Source organism: Rhopilema esculentum, chromosome 11, assembly GCF_057945365.1.
Source record: "Rhopilema esculentum isolate cy_ngs chromosome 11, ASM5794536v1, whole genome shotgun sequence".
Taxonomy (NCBI): domain Eukaryota; kingdom Metazoa; phylum Cnidaria; class Scyphozoa; order Rhizostomeae; family Rhizostomatidae; genus Rhopilema; species Rhopilema esculentum.
The window spans coordinates 13,044,235-13,065,194 of record NC_142825.1 but is presented as its reverse complement, the minus strand read 5'-3'; the positions used below and the strand labels follow the sequence as shown (position 1 = coordinate 13,065,194).

The 20,960-nt window shown below is 33.7% G+C and overlaps 1 protein-coding gene across 3 annotated transcripts in view; it reads right to left on the bottom strand.

Moving 5' to 3' along the window:
- The window catches only part of LOC135693432 (uncharacterized), a 36,787-nt gene that overhangs the window by 2,130 nt on the left and 13,697 nt on the right, over positions 1 to 20,960 (bottom strand). The window contains exons 27-60 of one of the 3 annotated variants that reach the window (XM_065211919.2): positions 20,776 to 20,907; positions 20,461 to 20,505; positions 20,028 to 20,045; positions 19,552 to 19,671; positions 18,348 to 18,368; positions 17,917 to 18,048; positions 17,312 to 17,356; positions 16,608 to 16,625; positions 16,284 to 16,403; positions 15,549 to 15,569; positions 13,818 to 13,949; positions 13,553 to 13,597; positions 13,169 to 13,186; positions 12,871 to 12,990; positions 11,272 to 11,292; positions 10,234 to 10,365; positions 9,979 to 10,023; positions 9,589 to 9,606; positions 9,300 to 9,419; positions 8,599 to 8,619; positions 7,382 to 7,501; positions 6,966 to 6,986; positions 6,310 to 6,441; positions 5,934 to 5,978; positions 5,163 to 5,180; positions 4,924 to 5,043; positions 4,468 to 4,488; positions 3,602 to 3,724; positions 3,020 to 3,064; positions 2,698 to 2,715; positions 1,453 to 1,569; positions 1,202 to 1,264; positions 736 to 931; positions 256 to 476 (exon numbers count right to left, since the gene is read on the bottom strand). In XM_065211919.2, coding sequence (XP_065067991.2) covers positions 256 to 476; positions 736 to 931; positions 1,202 to 1,264; positions 1,453 to 1,569; positions 2,698 to 2,715; positions 3,020 to 3,064; positions 3,602 to 3,724; positions 4,468 to 4,488; positions 4,924 to 5,043; positions 5,163 to 5,180; positions 5,934 to 5,978; positions 6,310 to 6,441; positions 6,966 to 6,986; positions 7,382 to 7,501; positions 8,599 to 8,619; positions 9,300 to 9,419; positions 9,589 to 9,606; positions 9,979 to 10,023; positions 10,234 to 10,365; positions 11,272 to 11,292; positions 12,871 to 12,990; positions 13,169 to 13,186; positions 13,553 to 13,597; positions 13,818 to 13,949; positions 15,549 to 15,569; positions 16,284 to 16,403; positions 16,608 to 16,625; positions 17,312 to 17,356; positions 17,917 to 18,048; positions 18,348 to 18,368; positions 19,552 to 19,671; positions 20,028 to 20,045; positions 20,461 to 20,505; positions 20,776 to 20,907 — 2,604 coding nt within the window. The remainder of the gene's footprint in view (positions 1 to 255; positions 477 to 735; positions 932 to 1,201; positions 1,265 to 1,452; positions 1,570 to 2,697; positions 2,716 to 3,019; positions 3,065 to 3,601; positions 3,725 to 4,467; positions 4,489 to 4,923; positions 5,044 to 5,162; positions 5,181 to 5,933; positions 5,979 to 6,309; positions 6,442 to 6,965; positions 6,987 to 7,381; positions 7,502 to 8,598; positions 8,620 to 9,299; positions 9,420 to 9,588; positions 9,607 to 9,978; positions 10,024 to 10,233; positions 10,366 to 11,271; positions 11,293 to 12,870; positions 12,991 to 13,168; positions 13,187 to 13,552; positions 13,598 to 13,817; positions 13,950 to 15,548; positions 15,570 to 16,283; positions 16,404 to 16,607; positions 16,626 to 17,311; positions 17,357 to 17,916; positions 18,049 to 18,347; positions 18,369 to 19,551; positions 19,672 to 20,027; positions 20,046 to 20,460; positions 20,506 to 20,775; positions 20,908 to 20,960) is intronic. The other 2 variants (XM_065211921.2, XM_065211922.2) reach the window with 2 other exon arrangements.

The window sequence follows — 20,960 nt, the reverse complement described above, 5'->3', positions numbered from 1 at the left end:
AGATTGAAAAACTGGTGCAATTTGATAATAGCAAAAAAGGTTTTGAAAGTGACAAGTTACTAATTTGCATTCACAGCGTTATACCACATATTCCATGCGTCGAGACCAATATACCTTGGATTGTGTATGTTTACTTCTATAGGTAGTGGCACACCCTGGGGTCGAGGATAGAAGCACAGTTAGCCTAGTTATCAACAGGAGAACGGCCCATTATTACTGGGTCCACAAATGGCTGTATTCTGTAAATTGTGATACCTGTTATAAAGCATTTTGTTCCAATAGGGACCTCCTGGTCGTGGTCTGGCAAACAAACTGGTTTCACATATTTCCCAAATGTTACAGGTAAGGATAATTTCATCAATGCAATATCGTTGTTCAGAGTTTGTCTTGAGTATTGTGGGTGTGGTATGACTTTTTGCACTTGAATATCTTGGTGCTTCCCTTCTGACGAAGCTGTGAATTTATGCTCTCCAACCCTGAAATTGAATTAAAAGACGCCTAATTTTCACAATATTTTAGAACTTTCAGTTATTTTAAGAGTCGAATAAAGCTCATTGATTGGCCACTTTTTATTGAAGAATGGCTTAAGTGGCTTAAGTAATCTCAATTGTCTTTAAAATTAGCTTCGAATTTCAAGTCAAGCTACCACACAGTATCTAGCAAGTCATCGGCAGTATCAATTTGGTTTTGGTACATTCATTTATCGTTTGACTTCTTCAAAGTTGAATGCCCTACCTGATCTTGAATCGCATTGCGCTCTTCCCGGACACACAATGAGCAGCTGTTACTACCCAGTTTGGTGCAACGAGCGCTCCTCCACACATAGGGCTGTTCATGAATAACATCAATATTTGCCAAGGCCAAGCTCCTTTTTTGGCGTCTTCACCCGCTATAACTCTACTTTGAGCAATATCTGGCATTCCACATGTTCCTGTAATGGAAATGGAAACTTCGAAAACTTTTCATTTGTAAAGCTAAAGTCACAGGATTAAAAATAAACGATCAGGATCAACCTTGATTTCGGAAATTGCTCAAAGATATTTAAAAATATTTTTATCTGAATCTTCTTTAAATCATATTTTTTCGATGGATATGATTATAAACTACAAATGTATGTTGATTTTCCTTGATATGAAATACACAGTCTGAATGAGTTTTGAGTGGTTTTTATCATTTTGTTAAATTTCATTCAAACCTTTACCTGCCGAAGGGGGATTCGTGACAACACCCGTTGCTGGGGCATTTGTTGGTTTTTTTGTACCTCCTACAAAAAAATAAAACGTAAAGTTAAGTTAAACTCCTAATTCCGTCTTGAATAAGATTCTCTGTATCTGCAAATGTATAAAAATTATTAAGTAAAGAAATTTACTGTCCTAATCAAGGTATTAAATCCATGTTAAAAAAATTTTCATAGATTCTTGGATTGGATTTTATTTAGTGTAATTGACAAACCTGGAGTGCAGAACCCACATGTCTTAGGGCAATTTCGTTTCATGTAGTTTACAAACTGTTGTGTGCAATAATCCTTTTTCTGATAATATTTGCAGTGAGAAATTTTGTCCATGCAGTCTACAAAAAAATGCTACACGAGAATGGCAATTTGAATTAGTATTGCGAATTTGTATCGAATTTTACTTGAAATTGACGTGAAATAGCAGAATCATTGTCTGATCTATAAGCTTCTTGATCTATCTTTCAATTCATAATTTGCTCAGATTATGCAGAACACCAAAATACCTGATTCTTTGTAATCAAAATTTCTATTCTCTACTATTTCCACTTTTAGGCAAAATTTCTATCATTAAGCAAAGGTATTACACAGGGTTTGACAAACGAGAAATGGCAACAGCATTGTAAAAGACATATTAATCTAGATTTAAACAATTTTTGTGAAGCAATGAAGGGTTATTTTATTCTATACTTTTATGCACAAAAAGATAGAAAAAACGTAGGAAAGATGACATTTAGATGTTACCAAGTCGATCATTATTGGTCTTGAATTCTATGGAAAAGTTGCATACTTTACGCCAGCCATTTTTGGCACTTGGTTGTACCGGTCTATCTTGGAAACGTTGGTTTTATTTGTACAGGTCTATCTTGGAAACGTAAAATATTGATTTAAGCATTTTACTGCATTATCTTTCCCTAAACTACATTGCAATGGATTGGAAAAGAGTGTCTTGACGATCTGTGACACATTTAACCGATTGAATTAAGTGGCAACATATCAGGAAGTGGCCTTCGCCTTGAGACCTGTTGCAGCTCAAAACTTTTCGACCACAGCATTTAGTATATTATTTTATAACAGTGACGAAATGATCAGTTCTAGAATTCTAAACAAAACGTAAATAACTCTACGCTCATCTTAATGAAATCTTGCAATATGGTGGAATGCTTTTATTGCACATGTTTTAAAGGTACTCCTATCATCACAGCCCAATCTTGTTGCTTTGCAAGTGACGATATTGTTTACAAAAAGGAAAAAAAATTAAAACTCTAATATATGTTGTTTTTAGTACAAAATTTCGGTAAAATTTCCAGAATTATGTATAACTTGCTTTAGCTATTTGAATTTGGAGCAGTTCCGCTATCTCAGCTTCAAGCTGTGGAAATTTTTATCCAATATCCCTCGAAAGAAGGTGGCAATATATTTTAGAATTAGCCATGACATGAAAATTGATAAAATCTAGAATATACCTGATGTTGTAACGGGCACTGTTGAAGAAGAAAATGCAAATCATGAGAGACAATATTGATTTAAAGATAATATACATAAAATCAGCTCGTTATTATTAGCTAATTTTTATTTCCTCAAAAAAATACCAAAATGTATTTGTATCTTTGAAATATCTAACGATAGATTTATTGATGCTGGTAATTACATGCAAATAGATGTGCTTGGGTTGTAAAGCAAAGAATGTTTCAAGTTGCAGTGAAGCCCAGAAGAATTTCAGTTTTCAGGTATGTTATATTATTTTCTGCATTATTGAAAAACTGCTGATGTTCATCTCAGTCATACCTGTTCTTGGTGGCCTTGTCACTACAGGTGGCTGAGTTGCTTCACCTGCATTTAAATGAGACAATTTTTGTTTTGAATTAAATCGATTGCATTGTAGACATACAGATTATCAGAATATTCGAAAAGAAATTTAAAAAGTCCTTCTTCAATATGGCACCAAATAACTGAGTACTTTGGTAAATTCTTTTGCAGCAAGTATTTATCAACGAATTCAATTATTTAGTGTCATATTGGAGTGCCCTTTAATACAAAAGATCTTTGTCAAATACTTACTAAAATCATCTTTTATTTATGTTAATAGCATATTTAGTGCTTTATTTGTCAAATACACAATGAAATGTATTCTACTTCAAAATGCAAACAACTCTTTCCTTGATATATCGTCAGGAAGTTGGTTGTATGCAAAACTGTCTTTTTGTTTTAATAACGGTACTTAAAACATCGTCTAACTGATATTTTCAATACTGCATACGGACGTATCGTAAATACTAAACAATGTTTATGGAACAGATTGATGCTAGATTTCCAAAATCCAAAATGATATAATATGGCCATGGTGTCCATACAATATGTACATATTACCTGGTTTGCAAAATTTGCAAGACTTAGGACAGTTTCGCTTCATGTAGCTGGCGTATCGTTTGTGTGTACAATAGCCTTTCTTTACATAGTAATCACAGTGTCCGATTGTATCAATACAGGAATCTGAAAAAATAAATTATTGTGTCAGAATTCTCGAATGTTTAGGAAATCATCATAAAAGTCCTTGTAAGAATTATTGTCTCCAATCAGCGACCTCTAACTTCTGATGTTGATAAAGGACCAACAAACTAACAGTTAAGAATTTTGCCCGTTTAGTTATCTAGAAGGATTATGCAACAAACACAATATAAAGAGACACCCTTTATAATAACTTATAAGTTATAAAGCTGGGCAAAGTAATGCCTCAAGATTTCGTTTTTTATGTCAGCTTGGAAAGTTTAGTGAAAATTAGAAGTAGTTTAAATTAAGTCTTAGCAGTGAAATTTTGGTTTCACACATTGGCCCCGTTTCTTCAGTATATGAAACAAGGGCACACGCCAAGGAGCTATACAATTTATACCTCTGCTATGAGAACATCAGGTCTCATATGATGCTCGATTGTTTCTGTATATATTTACTTTACATATCTCAATAATTAAAATCAAGAGTAGTCTAAAATATCACAAATGCAAAAGAAATAGTTTTCTAACGCTAATGGCAGCTTATTTCTCGTAAACTAGCCTGGTAAATAATCAAATTCACTAGATAATTATTTCTTTAACTATTCTTCTTCAAAACCTCGATATCTGCTTCGATATGTGCTTAATGAATTTTAACGTCAATTATTCTAATACCAAGAGATGGACCTAGGCTTAGGCTTATGCTACTGTCCAACAGTTTTAGAATTGTTTTATTCCTAGCCCTACCTTTTCCTGATGCAAATACATCTAGAAAAAAAAGAATTGTACTTGTTATGCCAACGATAAATCTGCAGGTTAACATTAGATGCGTTTTCTGCACAATGTTATGATACATTTTAATATTCAATATGATTGAAAAATAATTTCATCATTAAAATATTCTATCCAATAAACATTTATCTCGATTATTTGTTAAATCATTTGCTAGTATTAAAAGCTTAGGGAATGACGTTGTAATGTCGAGTACGCTGTAATGTCGATAAAGGTAACCCAAAATTGTTGACTTGTCAAACCTATCATTGAATGCACTTTTGCAATCGAAATCCGGTTCGGCTTAAGTCAAGCCTCGAATGTTACAAACATTAGCACCTATGCATATTTCCATATGTAATGTAAAGCTGATTCAAATCAGTCCTCTTTAAGGTCCAAGTCATCTATTCCTTATAGATTTACATTTTTTACCTGGTTTGCACATATCACATGTTTTGGGACAATTTCGGAACATGTAGTCCATAAATCTATCGTCTGTGCAGTAGCCTTTATTCTTGTACCAATCGCAATAATGAATTGTATCCATGCAGTCTGAAAGTGACAATCAGTGAAAAATCATCCATAGAAAAATGTCCTTCAAGCCAATTAAAAGAGGCTTAGTAAAGATACCATATATTCAAAAAATGATTTTTTGTAAAATTCTTGCTTACCTGGTGTTGTGAATGGAACTAGAATAAAGGAAAACATGTTAGAAAACATTTGATAATACAGGAATACTTAAGTATCTTGTTTTACGCACGAGTTTTACGAAATTAATGCTGCAGAGATACTGCTGCAACTAATTTTAATGTCCTCGCTACTGCAAATATCCTAGGGTAGCTGTTTATCAAGGTTAGAAACTTATCCAGCGATTCAAATATTTTTATCAGTTATTACACTTTTGGTCACGTCATGCTTAACAGCATGTATTTTATTTAACAGTATTGCATTGTTTTATGAGCTTGTGAAATGATTACAAAATTGTTGGTCAAACATGAGACAAAGAGATATGTTTTACGGAATGTTTGATGGAAATTGAATATCATAAAACCTCTGCGAACATCTTACAACACGGTGGCCAAACGAATAATGATCTATCAAACGGTCTTTGACAATGTTTTATGCCAATATTTGTTTAGTTTTGCCAAGGCATAACAAAAGATGTCAAAAAGAAAGTGTTGCTCTTGCCTAAAATTTAAATCGCAAGTTTTCAGAAATTATATTGATGGTTTGTATATATGTCCAGCATTGTGAGGATGACAAACTTAGACTTGGGGTTATCTATGCAAGAAATTTCAGTTTATATCAGTTCTTTCACTATCTGCACGTATGGAAGCAAAAGAGAAAGAAAATGGTATTATTCTTGAAATTTAAACAAAACCTTTTGCGCTTGCACTAAATAATATGACCCATCTAACTTAAATAATAATTTTATCTAATACCTGTAACTGGAGGTCTGGTGGCAAGTGGTGGTTGCGTGGCAACTCCTAAGGAGAAAAACAAAAATAAGACATTTTTTAAACGTTCACCAATTTTTATCGATCCAGCTTTTGGCTTAATATAAAATGTGTATTTCTGGATCATAATCTTGCTATCTTCCCTGACAATAAGTATTGTCGTAACCTCTATTGGATCATTCCTAATCTAATTCATGACTTTTATCAATACATTGTATTGTTTAAAGACATCAAATAATAAAGTATTGTGGCATTAGATATATTAAAGTCTTCCTTGAATGCCAAGTGTGCAACCTGGTCTTAGCAATTGTAAAATCCTCTCAACAGAATTGATGTGTCCAAAGGAATGGTGAATACTCACCCTTTTTGCAGAATTTGCAAGACAAGGGACAATTTCGTTTCATGTAATCGCCAATAATACCACCTTCAGGCCTTGAGCAATATCCTTTCTTTACATAAAAGTCGCAGTAGTGAATAGTATCCATACATGCATCTGAAAAAAATTGTGTAAAAAAAATGTATCACATATTTCTAAATCGTTGTTACTTTTATTTAAGAAATAATCAACATTTTAGAAATTCAATCTTGAATATGTTCGCTCACCCTCCCCCCCCCCCCTCCCCCTGTAAAACAGACATTAGATCTGACAGGTCATCATGCATAAATAATTAGTAAAATATCGTTGGGTTCAAGTTCCTTCGGTCCAAATCCGCGGGTAAGGTCAAAACATGAAACTGAAGGTCAAAATTTTATGCCACGCCTAAGCTTATTTGACTTCCAGCTTGTTGAAGATGTATTAATTTAATTTGTCAGCTTCCATCTACTATTCAACTGCTAGGATAACAAAGCTGAAACAGCTCTGTTTAAAAGTTCATTAAGAAGTTTTGAAATTTATTAAGCTTTGGCTATAGAAATGCCAAAATCAGTGATGGCCAAAGAGATCTTGTAAGACAAATTATCTTAGAAATAGTTGAATTTGTGTTTGTTGAATAAAAAATGTCAAGAATATACTTTTACCTTCACCAGGGGCGAAAACTCCTAAGGAAAGAATTATAGCATGTTTTATATGAGCAAAGTTTTCAATTGCTAGAAAAATAATTGTTTAAATGCTAAAATATTTGCTTCAGGAATGAAATCTTTTTGAAATGAATAACAAGGTCTCCTTTGAAGGGATTGAATTATGATTCTTGAGTAAGTCTCATTAGCATGGTGATTCTAAATATTTCTGGTAATAAGTGATGAACATTCGTAAATTATACAAAGGTTTTCAAGGTCACTTGTAGTAAGATTACTGCAACAACGATTTTCTGTTCTATCGATCATGTTTTATATTTTGCTTCACCGAATCACAGATGACGGATTCCTTTTCTCCTTGTCCTTTCCTTTTTTGCTTGATTGTAGTTTTAGTTTTCTAAATAAACTACCTTACATACCTGATTTGCACATATCGCAAGTTTTTGGACAATTTCTTCTCATAAACTCTATGAATCTTTCATCTGAGCAAAATCCATTTAGCTTGTACAAATCGCAGTTAGGAACGATGTCTTTACAATCTGACAGATCAAAATTACATTTTAAAAGCGAATTTGCATCAGCCAGGTTTACGAGAGCAGTTTGGTTAACCATCTGAATTTCTTTATTATATAACAGTCTGAAGATAAATTGCAGTTTAATTTCATAAGATTCATTTATAAAATTGAAGTCTACAAGCATTTCTTTAGTGTTGTTAAAATGGCTAATTTTCCTCTTTGACGGAGGCTGCTGAAATCGCAGCTAATGCAGAATAAAGGATGGATTGCCAACTGTTTAATGCCTTACAAAGAAAAAACATCTAATATGGAAATGAACAAAAATGTTAAAAATTTGGAAGAAATTAAATGGATAAACGATAATTTAAAATTTAAATTATTTTTAACATTGAGCTCTATAATACCGGAAATTTTTGCAGAAATCTTTTTGTGAATGGTCCCTGAATACATTTTCAAAATATTCAATGCTGCCGTGTAGCATATGGAACTGTTCATGAAAATTATACTCTCAAGCCATATTGCCGAGAAAACCGTATAATAAAAACTGTTCAAATTTTGCTGTAAAGAACAGAACACTTCTGAATGACAACTCTGGTTTTCACGTTAATGCAGTTCTCAGGCAACAATACACGGTATTTGAAATTTTTCCGACTTCATCATACGACCTTTTTAAGCTCGAATTTGGCGTTATCATCATAAGCCGGATAAAATTGTTCATATTGTTTCTGCTTGTACTTTAGATTTTACAAAGAAATGATGTTTGAAAACGTGTGAGGGATTTGACTGCACAAAACGTTCAGGGAAACTTTACCCTCCCCCTTCCAGTCGCCAACCACGGTCAAGTCCCATAAACAATATCTATCTTTATATCGTCATAAAATCAATATCGTGAGCAATAGAATAATTAAATTTAGACAGTAGACTAAAATCCGTGCTCTGATGCCGAATCTGAGGTCAGAAAATTTTGAACAAAAAAATTAACAATTTTTTCAAAATGAGACTGTAGGCTGGATTGTTGTAATCATATCGTTTAATTGTTATCTTGCTGTTTCCAAACATTTCTAACCTCCCTTTATTTCATCATTAAGTATATCTAATTATTAAGCGTCATTTGAACTTACCTTTTCCTGAGGCAAATGCACCTACATGGAAAATTGTTTTTTATCAATAATCTTTAAAGAAAAAATACATAAAATTATATGATTCAAATAAGCATTGATAGAATTGCCCATTTAAAGCTCGTCAAAAGAAATTCAATATTTTCTACGTGTCATTGTTTTTGCAACCGTGGCTCTAAAGCTGCAGAAGATCACAGGCATGGAATTTATCGAAATTCCAGGTAAAAGTTTTGATCCATTATGATGAATATGGTTTGCAGATAAAACTATTTTGTACCATTCTTGAGTCACAATTGAACGTATTCAGTTAATGGTCTAGCAGAATTTAAACTTTTTGTGCTAAAACCATGGTCTTTTGGTGTTTAATAATTCTCTGGAATTCGGAAACAAAATGGTGGACTTTTGTTTTTCTTAGAAACTTAAAAAACAAACTTCTCTTCCATTTCTTTTCTTTGATGGATTTTTGTATGATACATAAGCTGTCAGGGTGGCTCAAAGACAACACATTTTCTCTGAATCTCTATATCTCTAGCTAAAATACGTCATCTTACAGAACCCATACTATCCGAGTGATTACGCTCGCTACGCAGCTATATTTTGCCATTTCCTTGAGCACTAAATCTACCACTTTCATCAAATAGGTTACATAAAAGCTATGTTATATAATCAATTTAATTTCCTAAAGAAAAGTAGATTTAGTTTACCTGCTTTGCACATCTCGCAAGTTTTTGGACAATTTCTTGTCATATAGTCCATGAATCTGTCATCTGTGCAATATCCTTTTTGCTTGTACCATTTGCAGTAGTGAATGGTGTCCATACAAGCTGTCAGACAAAAATTACTTTTCAAAAGCGAATTCGCATCAGCAAAAAAAACTAGAAAAGTTTGGGCTAAGCAGAAATCTTTATGGAATAAGAAAGCTCTGAACAACAACGATTATCATTTTAATGTTATTTATTTTGTTAAACTACACAAATAAACTAAAAATCATACCTGGTGTGGTGAAAGGGACTAAAAGGCGAAAGTAAATATAATTATTTTCAAATAGTTCATACAATTTTAGTCAAGCAACAATCAAAATGAAAGGATAGCATTATTTTTAAAAATCTTTAACATTAAAGACATCAATCTTTAAAACAATACACAGTTTATTATGCATATTTATTTTGCTTATTATGCGTAAACTTGCAGTCGTAAAATCGCACTAAATACTACAAATCTTTAATAGCAGTGTACAATTTTATACAGTGAAATATTTAACCTTGCATTCGTAAAATTGGCTCGTGATTTCAATTGATAATTGCCTATTTTGTAATTTTATAGTTCTTTTAATAAAAATCAAAGGCGTCTAGCTTATGTTAGATTAAAAGTTTATTTTCATACCTGTCACTGGAGGTCTGGTGACGAGTGGAGGCTGCGTGGCCTCTCCTAGAAAAGTTCACCTCTGTCAACATAGCATGAAGTGAAAGTTTGTACAATTCATTTTAGAAATCATAAATGTTAGCTAATGCAGGAAAGGTGTGAAAAAACGTGATTCAACATGTCCTCAAATGACAAATAAACATAGAAGCAAAATAATTCATATACAAAAAAACTATTATCTCCACATTTTATAACTAGTTTGACAAGAGTACCAACCTTTTTTGCAAAACTTGCATGATAAGGGACAGTTTCGTTTCATATAATCTCCAACAAGTTCATCTGGTGGGCTGGAACAGTATCCTTTCCTGACGTAAAAGTTGCAGTAATGAATGGTGTCCATACATGCATCTAGAGAAAAAATAGCTTTTAAAGATCTCAAACAAATCTACGCTCACAGGATATTTAGTAAATACGACGATTTCTACCGATTTTGCTTCTTAATAATTTTTTCATCTTAGTTTAATTTGGTTGATGATATTTTAATCATGTTATTTTATAAAACTGTTGTCTGCAAGCAAAACTGATGTCAGTAATGTTGTGGCTAATTTGCCTCTTTGATAGAGCCTACAAAAATTGAGCTGATGCAGAATATAGAATGGACTGCAGTTATGCTAGAAGGAGTTATCGCCAACTGTTAAATGCTTCACAAAGAGAAGGCATCTGATCAGGAAATTGAACAAAAATGTCAAAAATTGGGAAGAAATTTAATTGAAAGACAATATTATTTTGAATTATTATTAACATTTAGAGGATTTATATAGTAATATTTCTCAGAAACGTTATTTCTGAATTATCCCTGAATACACTCTCAAAATCTTTAATGCTGTTGTGTAGCAAGTATCATTGTAAAGTATAATATCCAGCCGTTTAGTGCATTATGCCGAAGCATAAAGCGTTTAATGCCGTATAGGCAAATCTGTATACGCTTTGCGGTAAGGAACAGGAAACAATTGGTATTAACCTTTTTTTAGAGACTTTTAGCCTCCCATGATTTTGCCAACCCTGCTACTATCTCAACAAGTTAGTACCGTTCTCCTTTCCTCAGTCAATATCGGTATGTTAGGAGAGACAACGACAAAGACTAAAAAATCTGAATTACAACACTGCTTTTTACATTAATACAATTCTCAGGCAACAGTCATAACTTATAATCTTCTTATTTGCTTATCCTAAAATTTCTTAGTTTCCTTTATTGTGTCTCCAAGTATATTAATTATTTTATCTTGCTAATTATTAGTCGTAATTTTAACTTACCCTCTCCTGGAGCAAATGCACCTGCATTGAAAATCATTTTTCTATCAAAAGTCTTTAAAGAATTTAAGGGTCAAATTATATGGTTTGAATACGTGCTGATACAGTTTTCATGTATGAAGCTCGTCAAAAGATATTTATTATTTTCTACATGTTATTGATTTGGCACAATTGACTTTAAAGCTGAACAAGATCACAGACAGGCTTTTACCGATATTTCAAATAAAGTTCTTGATCTATTATGATGAAAATGGTTTGCAGATTAAAGCACTTGGCACCATTCTTGAAACAAAACAGAACGTTTCCATTCATGGCCTAGTAGAATTTGAACTTTAAGATGTAAAAACCATGGTTCTTTGGTGCCAATTCTCTGGAATTTAGTAACAAAAAACTATTTTCCATGTTTTTTCATTAATAGAATTTTGTATTATAAATAAGCTGTCAGAGTAGCTCAAAGACATCAAATTTTCTCTGGATCCCTATATCTCTAGCTAAAATACCTGATATAACTGAACTAGGCCTGTCCGCCGAAGGTCGAATAATCGGTATTCGGTTACCTGTTTCACTATTCGGTTAGCTGAAGTCCAAAGCGAATATTCGGTTACAAGCAAATAGTTGGGATAGTACGATTATTAGGTTACAAACGAATCTCTATTTCCTATCTTCAATCTTAGAGAGAGTTTCATGGATACGGGCCTTCTTCAAAAATCGCAATCCCAAGAAATAGTTACAAAGACAATAAAGCAAGATTGGACGGGGGCAGGGGGAGTGGAGCGTGGGTTGCGGGTGGGGGTCATGGGGCTTTTCCTCGGAAAATGTTTGTGCTACAGTGCCTCCGACGAAGAGGAGGCCGGGGGGCTATGGCCCTACCACTATTTTGCAGAATAATATAACTTTTCACAAAATCATTTGTTGTGAGTGTTAAATTTTCTTTTGCCCCCCCCCCCTCCACTTCCCAACCTGTGTTGAAGCCCGTGCTAGAAAGCTTTTCACTTTTAAAAATGTTGGAAAACACCCTTTTTGAAAACGTACGACTATGGTTTCTCGTTAATATGATACTGAATTTCTGGCCATTAGGGGCAACTAATGCTAGGGAAGGTTCGAGAAAACATTTTTTTTTGACAAAAAATCGTTTTGAAAATTGCTTTGCAGCACACCCTTTGAAGTTACGTAAAACACAGGAAATGTCAAAAGGAAAACAAGAAAAATTAATGGTTCTGACTTATCGAATAGTAATGACTGATTAGCTGTTGGTCATTTTTAACAAATTACAATAAATTTTCAGATTGCAGATTTTGACCCCAACCCTGCCACACCCATTTTGCCACACCCACATTCGCCGAATAACCGAATATTCGTTAAATTTTAAGCCGAATAACCGAATAGGAATATCCGAAGGTTTGGACAGCCCTAAACTGAACCATTACTATACAAGTTGATACACTTGCTTCACTGCTAACTTTTGATGCCATCTTTAGCAGTAAATCTACCGCTTCCATCAAATAGGCTAGACAAAAGTTTAGTCTTAAAATTGATTTGATAGTTTAGATGCTAGGATTAATAATCAATTTAATTTATTGAATTGAAGCAGAGTTATTTTACCTGCTTTGCACATTTCACAGGTTTTGGGACAGTTCCTTGTCATGTAGTCCATGAATCTGTCATCTGTGCAATATCCTTTTTGCTTATACCAGGCGCAGTAATGAATGGTGTCCATACAATCTGACGGATCAAAATTACCTTTTTAAAGCGAATTTGCATTCGTCAGGAGAACTAGAGATGTTTGGCTAACCAGAAAGTTTCCTGGGATACGAAAGCTCCAAACATAAACTATACTCATTCCAATGTATTATTTAATTGCAAGCAATTGTAAACTATTTTAATACACCAAAAAGCATACCTGGTGTGGTGAAAGGGACTAAAAAGAAAAATTAAACATAATTATTTTTTCGATAGTTCATAAAATTTTGGTCAAACAAAAACCATAATAAAAGGATAGCACTATTTGTCAAAATCTATCACAGTATTGACACCAATCTATAGAAAAACACAGTTTATTTTACACATTTAAATATGTGAACTTGCAGTCGTAACATTGCACTAAATCGCAACAATCTTTAAAAGCACGGTAGAATTTTATACAGTGAAATATGTGACCTTGCAGTTGTAACTTTGGCAGGTCACTTTAACCGTTAGGAGCTAAATTTGCAGTTCTGTTGCTGTTCCAATCAAATAAAATTCAAGGAAATCTGGCTTATGTTGGATTAAAAGTCTATTTTCATACCTGTCACTGGAGGTCTGGTAACGAGTGGAGGCTGCGTGGCCTCTCCTAGAAAAGTTCATCTCCGTCAACATAGCATAAAGTAAGAGTTTGTACTATTCAAATTAGAAATCGTATATGTTAACTGATGCAGGTAAGATGTGAAAAAACTTAGAAAACGTAATTCAACATGTCCTAAAATGGTAAAAAACATATTTAGGCAAGAGTGTTTCTATATTAAGTAAATGTTATCTACACATTTTATAACTAGTTTGACAAGAGTACCAACCTTTTTTGCAAAACTTGCACGATAAGGGACAGTTTCGTTTCATATAGTCTGCAACAAGATCATCTGGTGGGCTGGAACAGTATCCTTTCGTGACGTAAAAGTTGCAGTAATGAATGGTGTCCATGCATGCATCTAGAGAGAAAATAGCTTTTAAGGATCTCCACCAAATTTAGGTTCACGATATATTTAGTTAAGTCGACGACTTCAGGGGCGGATACAGAATAAAAGTTGACGGTCGCACATAAACACTACCCAGCAGGCTGTCTAGGGGGCCTCCCTCGTGGTCAAGGGTAGAGCCTTGATAGGGACCCAGCCCCCCTCCTCCCCCCAGGAACCAGAGCAACTAGGTTTAATTTCGCCTTTTTTCCTTTCGCCTTTAAAAGGCAAAACCCCTAAAGCTCACAATGTCGATTATTGGAACCACTATAAATAAAAGGAATAATTTCGCCTTTTTTCAAGAAAATCATCTTGATTTTTTGTCTAGAATATTATTTTGATGTCTTGTAAGCGTTAACTTTCTAACTGCAATTTGTCCCGTTAAACAAAACTGATACACTTTGATTGATGAAACGCCTTAATGGACGCCTTTACTTATCTTTAGGAGCGGAAGTTGCCTCACCAACGAGGTTTGCAGGCCTTGTAGTAGTTTTGAGGGTGGCGACGGGACTGGCGCCCTGAAACTTTCAAATTTTTCAGTTAAACATTTTTCCCTTTTAAAAGGTTTTCCAAATTTTCCAGCAAATCCAAACACGCTGTTGAGACAAAATATCCTGTGATTCAGAAGTGTACACTTCCTGTGCACCTCTTCCGTATGGATAAAGGAAATTGGGATTCTTCTAATTCACAACTTTCAACCTCGTCCACTTTCTTCTCTTGCCAGCAGTTGTGCGGCACAGTAATCTAACATAGTGTTGACAGACTTTTCGTGCCGCACAAATATGTGAAGACTTGAGTTTTGATTGGTGAGATTTGGTAAAATATTTGCATAACAAAGAGTCCTGCATGCCTAAAAATCATACTGTTTACGGTCTAGGATGGTCTTTGAATTTCTTCTATATTGAATCAAATCGTGGCATTGTGTGTGAGATCGACCAAGTTCGGTCCTGTGTTTACTGTGTAAAGAGAAGTGAATGTATTATCTGTAAGGAGGAAAATAAAAGATTGTGGTGAACCTGATTGCTTTATTTCAATGACTGAAGACTAAAACTAAATTCTGAAAATCTGACAGTCTTCCGTGCGACCTGTGCGACACCCTGAATCCACCCCTGGACGACTTTTTAGCTTTAGCTTTTTACCGATTTTTCCATCAATGCTTTTGTGTGGGAAGTATCATTGTAAAGTATAATATCCAGCCGCATAGCACATTATGCCGAAGCATAAAGTGTTTGATGCCAGAGAGGCAAAGCTGTATACGCTTTGCTGTAAGAAACACTACTTAATTGTTAAAAGCTTTTTTGAAGGCTTTAAGCTCTTAATGTTCTTGCCAACCCTGCTATTATTTCAAAAATTTAATACCGTTCTCCTTCTCTAAGTCAACATCATAATGTTAGGATGAAAAAGCAAATGGCTTAAAAATCGGAGTTGCAACTCTGATATTTTCATTAATGCAATTCGCAGGCAATAGAAATATCTTCTACTCTTCTGTTTTGCTGATTCCAAATTTTCTTTATTGCGTCTTTAAGTATAACTAGTAATTTTTCTTGCTAATTTTCAATCGTAATTTCAACTTACCCTCTCCTGGAGCAAATGCACCTGCATGGAAAATCAATTTTTTATCAAAAGTCTTTAAAGAAATTAATGGTCAAATTATATGATGTGAATAAGTGCGGATAAAATTCCATATATGAAGCTCGTCAAAAGATATTCGTTATTTTCTACGTGTCATTGATTTGGCACAATTGACTTTAAAGCTGAAGAAGATCACAAACAGGTATTTATTGACATGTCAAATAAGTTTGTGATCTACTATGATGAATTTTGCTTGTAGATTTAACCATTTGGTACGATTCTTAAGTCACATTTCATCGTCTAGCAGAATTTAAGCCTTGGTATTAAAATAGAGGCTCTTTCGTGTTAAATTCCCTGGAATTTGGTAACAAAATGGCGGAATTTTGAAACACAACAGAACGTATTTATTCATGGCCTAGTAGAATTTGAACTTTAGGATGCAAAAACCATTGTTCTTTGGTGTCAATTCTCTGGAATTTCGTAACAAAAAAGTATTTTCCATGTTTTTTCATTAATGGAATTTTGAAAAGTACATAAGCTGCCAGAATAGCTCAAAGAGAACACATTTTCCTTCTGGGTGGCTACATCTCTAGCTGAAAAACATAATCTAACTGAAACATCTTTTATACGTTTCCTAAAATCTTAAACTCCAAATCTATAGCTTTCGTCAAAAAAGTTACATAAAAGCTATGTTAGATAATTGATTTAATTTTTTTAAGAAAAGTAGATTTAGTTTACCTGCTTTGCACATTTCACAAGTCTTGGGACAGTTCCTTGTCATGTAGTCCATGAATCTGTCGTCTGTGCAGTAACCTTTCTTTTTATACCAATTGCAATAGTGTATCGTATCCATGCAGTCTAAAGAAAAGCCAGTTAAAGAAAATGGACTGGAATAGTTGCTGGACAACTAGAATCCTAATATTTTGATCAGATAAACGAAATTTTGAAACATTATTCTACTGTTTCCACAGAGTAGTTATGTTAGCTTAGATATTCAGTTCATTCTTCAATTGAAATTATCTAGAAAAATAGAATCAATAACGAATGAAAGTAAGCAGTTACCTGGGGTTGTGAATGGTACTAAAATTAGAAAGAAGTGAAATTAAAATCTTGTTTATAATTCAGTGATGCTTCAAAAACATTATCAGTTATAGAACGGTTTGTTTATAGACAGGGTTTGTAGAAGAACTGTTTTACTGTTTGCTGGAAAGTCAGCCAAAGTGATAACGTTGTGTGATAAGTTTGATTATTTCTGTTCAACTTGGAAAATTCAATTTTTTTTTTCTATCCTCAACTTGTAACGTCTCCATCATTCACCAGGGCTGTGTTTTAGCACATCCAGACTCCTCATAATTGTGGATGTGTGGCAATCATGATTCTTTAAACTAAGTCCTGAAAACTTTAGCTACTTTTAAGCTCTCTAACAAACATCAAATTCATAAATAAATGCTTAGATAAAAATATATTGTGAATGTAACTGTAGCATATTATGTAGCTCTCCATCGTATATATTATGTTTTAGCTGTTACTTTTTTAAGGTATCAAGTGCATAATTCGAGTTGTATGGAAATACATGTACTAGCAATTTTCAAGTTATAAAATCAATCAATGCAATCACTACAGTTTCTTATCTTGTTTTGACTTGCATTGATCAAACACATTTAAAGTGCATTGAATACCATTGTTTCTTTTTGTAGCACAGTAACCTCGATAAACAGTGAATTAAAAGACTATAAATTACATTGTCTGAACTACTTAAAACTTACCTGTAACAGGTGGTCTGGTGACGAGTGGTGGTTGTGTTGCCTCGCCTGGAATGAAAAACAAACAGCTCATTTACTGAAATATTTTTCTATTTTCATTTACCAATAGGTCCGTCAAAACAAGATCAATAGCAAATAAGGTATAACCGTTGTAATGTTTAATCACCTCTGCAGCTTTTCCAGTTATTTGTTGAATTCTAATGTTAGAAAACTCCTTTTTTTTGAAATTTTCAATGATTTTGTACAGATTCAGTAAGACGGCCATGATAAATATACATTAGCTTCTATTAAAGAAGGACAATGCAGTGATGTATTAGCGTAGTCGACATTCTGATGATAAAAAAGATTTGACTAAGCCACGAATGATGTCAATAGTTTCAAAGTTTGTTGACTATTAAAGACTATGCCATATAGGGGTCCAATTATACCATGTTTTATGTACTTTTATTGATTTCTATGTCAATCAAAATGTGTTGACATCAACTCGTCTAATCTTAAGCTAAATAAAGAATAGAGAAAGAATATAGTATCTTTAATATACTTCAGACATAAATTATTAAAAAAAGCAAAGAATTCGATCGAGCAACTTTTATGCAGGAAATGCACACCTTTCTTGCAAAACTTGCATGACAGTGGGCAATTTCGTTTCATATAATCTCCAACAAGCTCATCTGGTGGGCTGGAACAGTATCCTTTCTTGACGTAAAAGTCGCAGAAATGAATGGTATCCATGCATGCATCTTGGAAAAAAAGCAATTTTACAAAATTATCAAAAGCAAAACTTTACATAGCGAAATCAGATCAAGAAGATTTTCCGTTTTTTAAAAGGTAATCTTCCTTGGAATAACAAAGAATTGATTGAAAAATGTGAAGTATTTTTCAAATGATCTTTGTTAAACTGCGATCTGAATGATTTATAGATTTTGAAATTTTTTAGTTTTACATTATAAACAGATTTCGTGAGTTTTAATGAAAAAGAAAATGAAGATGCGCATGTTATGAGAAAAGTTGAAATCATTTTGAAATCGTATTGTTTTACCTTCTCCTGGGGCGTATACATCTGCGTAAAAATAAAAGGCCTTTATCAAAGAAGCAACGAGATAAAATAGCTTCTACATGTGCATATATTAGCGTGCCAATACGATTAAGATTGAACTTTTTTATCTATGCAAAGACTTCAAGTAAACCTTTTGCTTTGTTTAAAGTTTAAAGTAAACATTTTGCAAAGATTCTGCGAAAATTTAGAGATATCGCATGATGAGTCATTCCCTCTTTCAGAACTTATTGTTCGAGCTTTATCACCTTAGCATTTTTCAAACACGATCTAAATACATTGATGGGCACTAAATAGTTGATTTGAGCATAGTTTGAAAAGGTAATCTGCAAGGCAATTTCTCGATTGATTAAGAATGTGCGTAGAAATGGTTTAGTTTGCTGTGCATGTTCTTGAATCCAGGAACAAAGGGTAAATTTTGACCCCATTTACACTGTGCCGGATAAATTTTATCCGCATCGAAGTTAGTTCAGATAGGCATCACGTGTACACTAGACCCGCGAGTGTGAGTAGAATTTGAGAGCGGCTATCTGAACAAAATTAGTTCACCTAGGAAAGTGGATTGAATTAGTCCGGATAGCTATGTGGTACAGTATAGACGGTTTTATCCGGATAAATTTTATTCACATCGTATCTTGCTCTAAAGCGATTGCTAATTCTTCCTGTATCCCAATCAAGATGTTTTCACTGTGGCGCAATCAAGACGTTTGGACATCATGGCTGCCTTGTAGCCGATAAATACTCGTCTTAAAAGAGCAGTATCTTCGCTGGTCTACGTAAAATTGGCATCCTTGTCAGCTTTCCCTACTTCCTTTGCTATTTCAGCGTCAATTTTTTCAAAGAACGGATTATTAAAACTAACTTTGCCTAATTTGTTTTGAAAAAATCTTCGAATTTCGTCTGAAAGAGAACCGGCTAATTCTGAACTGAGAATGTCTTCAAGTCTTTTAACGTTGGCGGGAATATTGTTCTTACTTTGTTGCCCAGAGATGACTTTGTTTTGGACGTTCTGTGCATGATTTAGGTCACGTGACAGCAGTTATCCGGCACAGTGTAACCGCAAATCAACCAGAACAAGTTTTATGCGGATGAAATACATGATAAATGGCACAGTATAAACGGGGTCTTCATTATGATAAGACTTTCTCGTGTTCGTCTACCAAACAAGAAAGCTGTCTTATTTTTTTACCTGGCTTGCACATCTCACATGTTTTTGGGCAGTTTCTTGTCATGTAGTCCATGAATCTGTCATCTGTACAGTATCCTTTCTTTTTGTACCAGTTGCAAAAGTGGATCGTATCCATGCAGTCTAATGAAAAATGAGTTCTCATAAACATATGAAACCAACGGGTTTTAGTGTAGACTGTGTGTTGACAGCAGAAGTCCATTTTCAGGCTTCGACACAATTCTTAAGTGATTGCAGGAAGTGCTGTGTTATGACCAAAAATGCTTGTTTCTTTAAAAAGATTCTTCAAAAATGCTTGTGTCATCTTTAAACTCTGTGCCACAAAATGTTCTGTTTTCAATATGATACAAATTTGTTGTTGAAGGTAAACATTTTAACTTGTTAATTAAATCATGTATTTGATTTGATGTCGGTCTCATGATCAAATGGCTAGCAATAATATTGTCAAAAGTAATATTGTTACTTATTTTTTTACTAACCTGGGGTAGTGAAGGGAACTGAAAATGAAAAAAATTCAATCAGTTGTTACACTTTTCTTTCTGCTTAGTTCATTAGACAAAAAATTACAAACTATTGCTTGCTTACGAGAAATATATGCTCAGAAACCCTTTTTTCCAAAAGTTTTAGCACACACAATGATTGAAATTTTTCTTTTGCTTCGAAACTCCCATTCATTGTAATCGATAAAAGATTGAGTATGTAATGCTGCTTGAGATCTTTTTTCAACTTGGCAACAGACACCAGGGTAAATTTTGATTGTTACAATGTCATTTATCAATCAGTCTTAATTTCAATTTGTCTTCATGAGAATTGCATTTTCAACATGTATATCTTAGTTACTTGATAATTGCAATAGCAGCACGATAACGGGAGAGTTTCTTCAAATATAAAATCTGGTACTTATATTTTTACCTGTGACTGGCGGCCTTGTAACAAGTGGTGGTTGTGTTGCTACACCTTCAAAATAGATAAACAACTAATTTTCTGAAATTCAAAAACATTTGATGTAGGCATTCTTTGTAAAATGCATTTTATCAATCTTACTAATCTATACAAAAAAATATTTTGAAGTTAATGACCTAAAGGATTTTAGGCTTGATATTTTCAAAAATAATGAAAGGTTGAAGACTTGGCCTTGTAAAATAAAAGTTCACCTGGCTTTCGCAAATGAAAACAAGGTGATATCGATCTTTCTGTCGAATGATTAAGCTTAATCTCAGCTCCTACCTTTTTTGCAAAATTTGCACGAGAGTGGGCAGTTTCGTTTCATGTAATCTCCAACAACATCATCTGGTGGGCTGGAACAGTATCCTTTCTTGACGTAAAAGTTGCAGTAATGAATGGTGTCCATACAGGCATCTATAAAATTAATTTTATTTAAATTGCACTTAGATGTTGTCAGATCAGAAAAT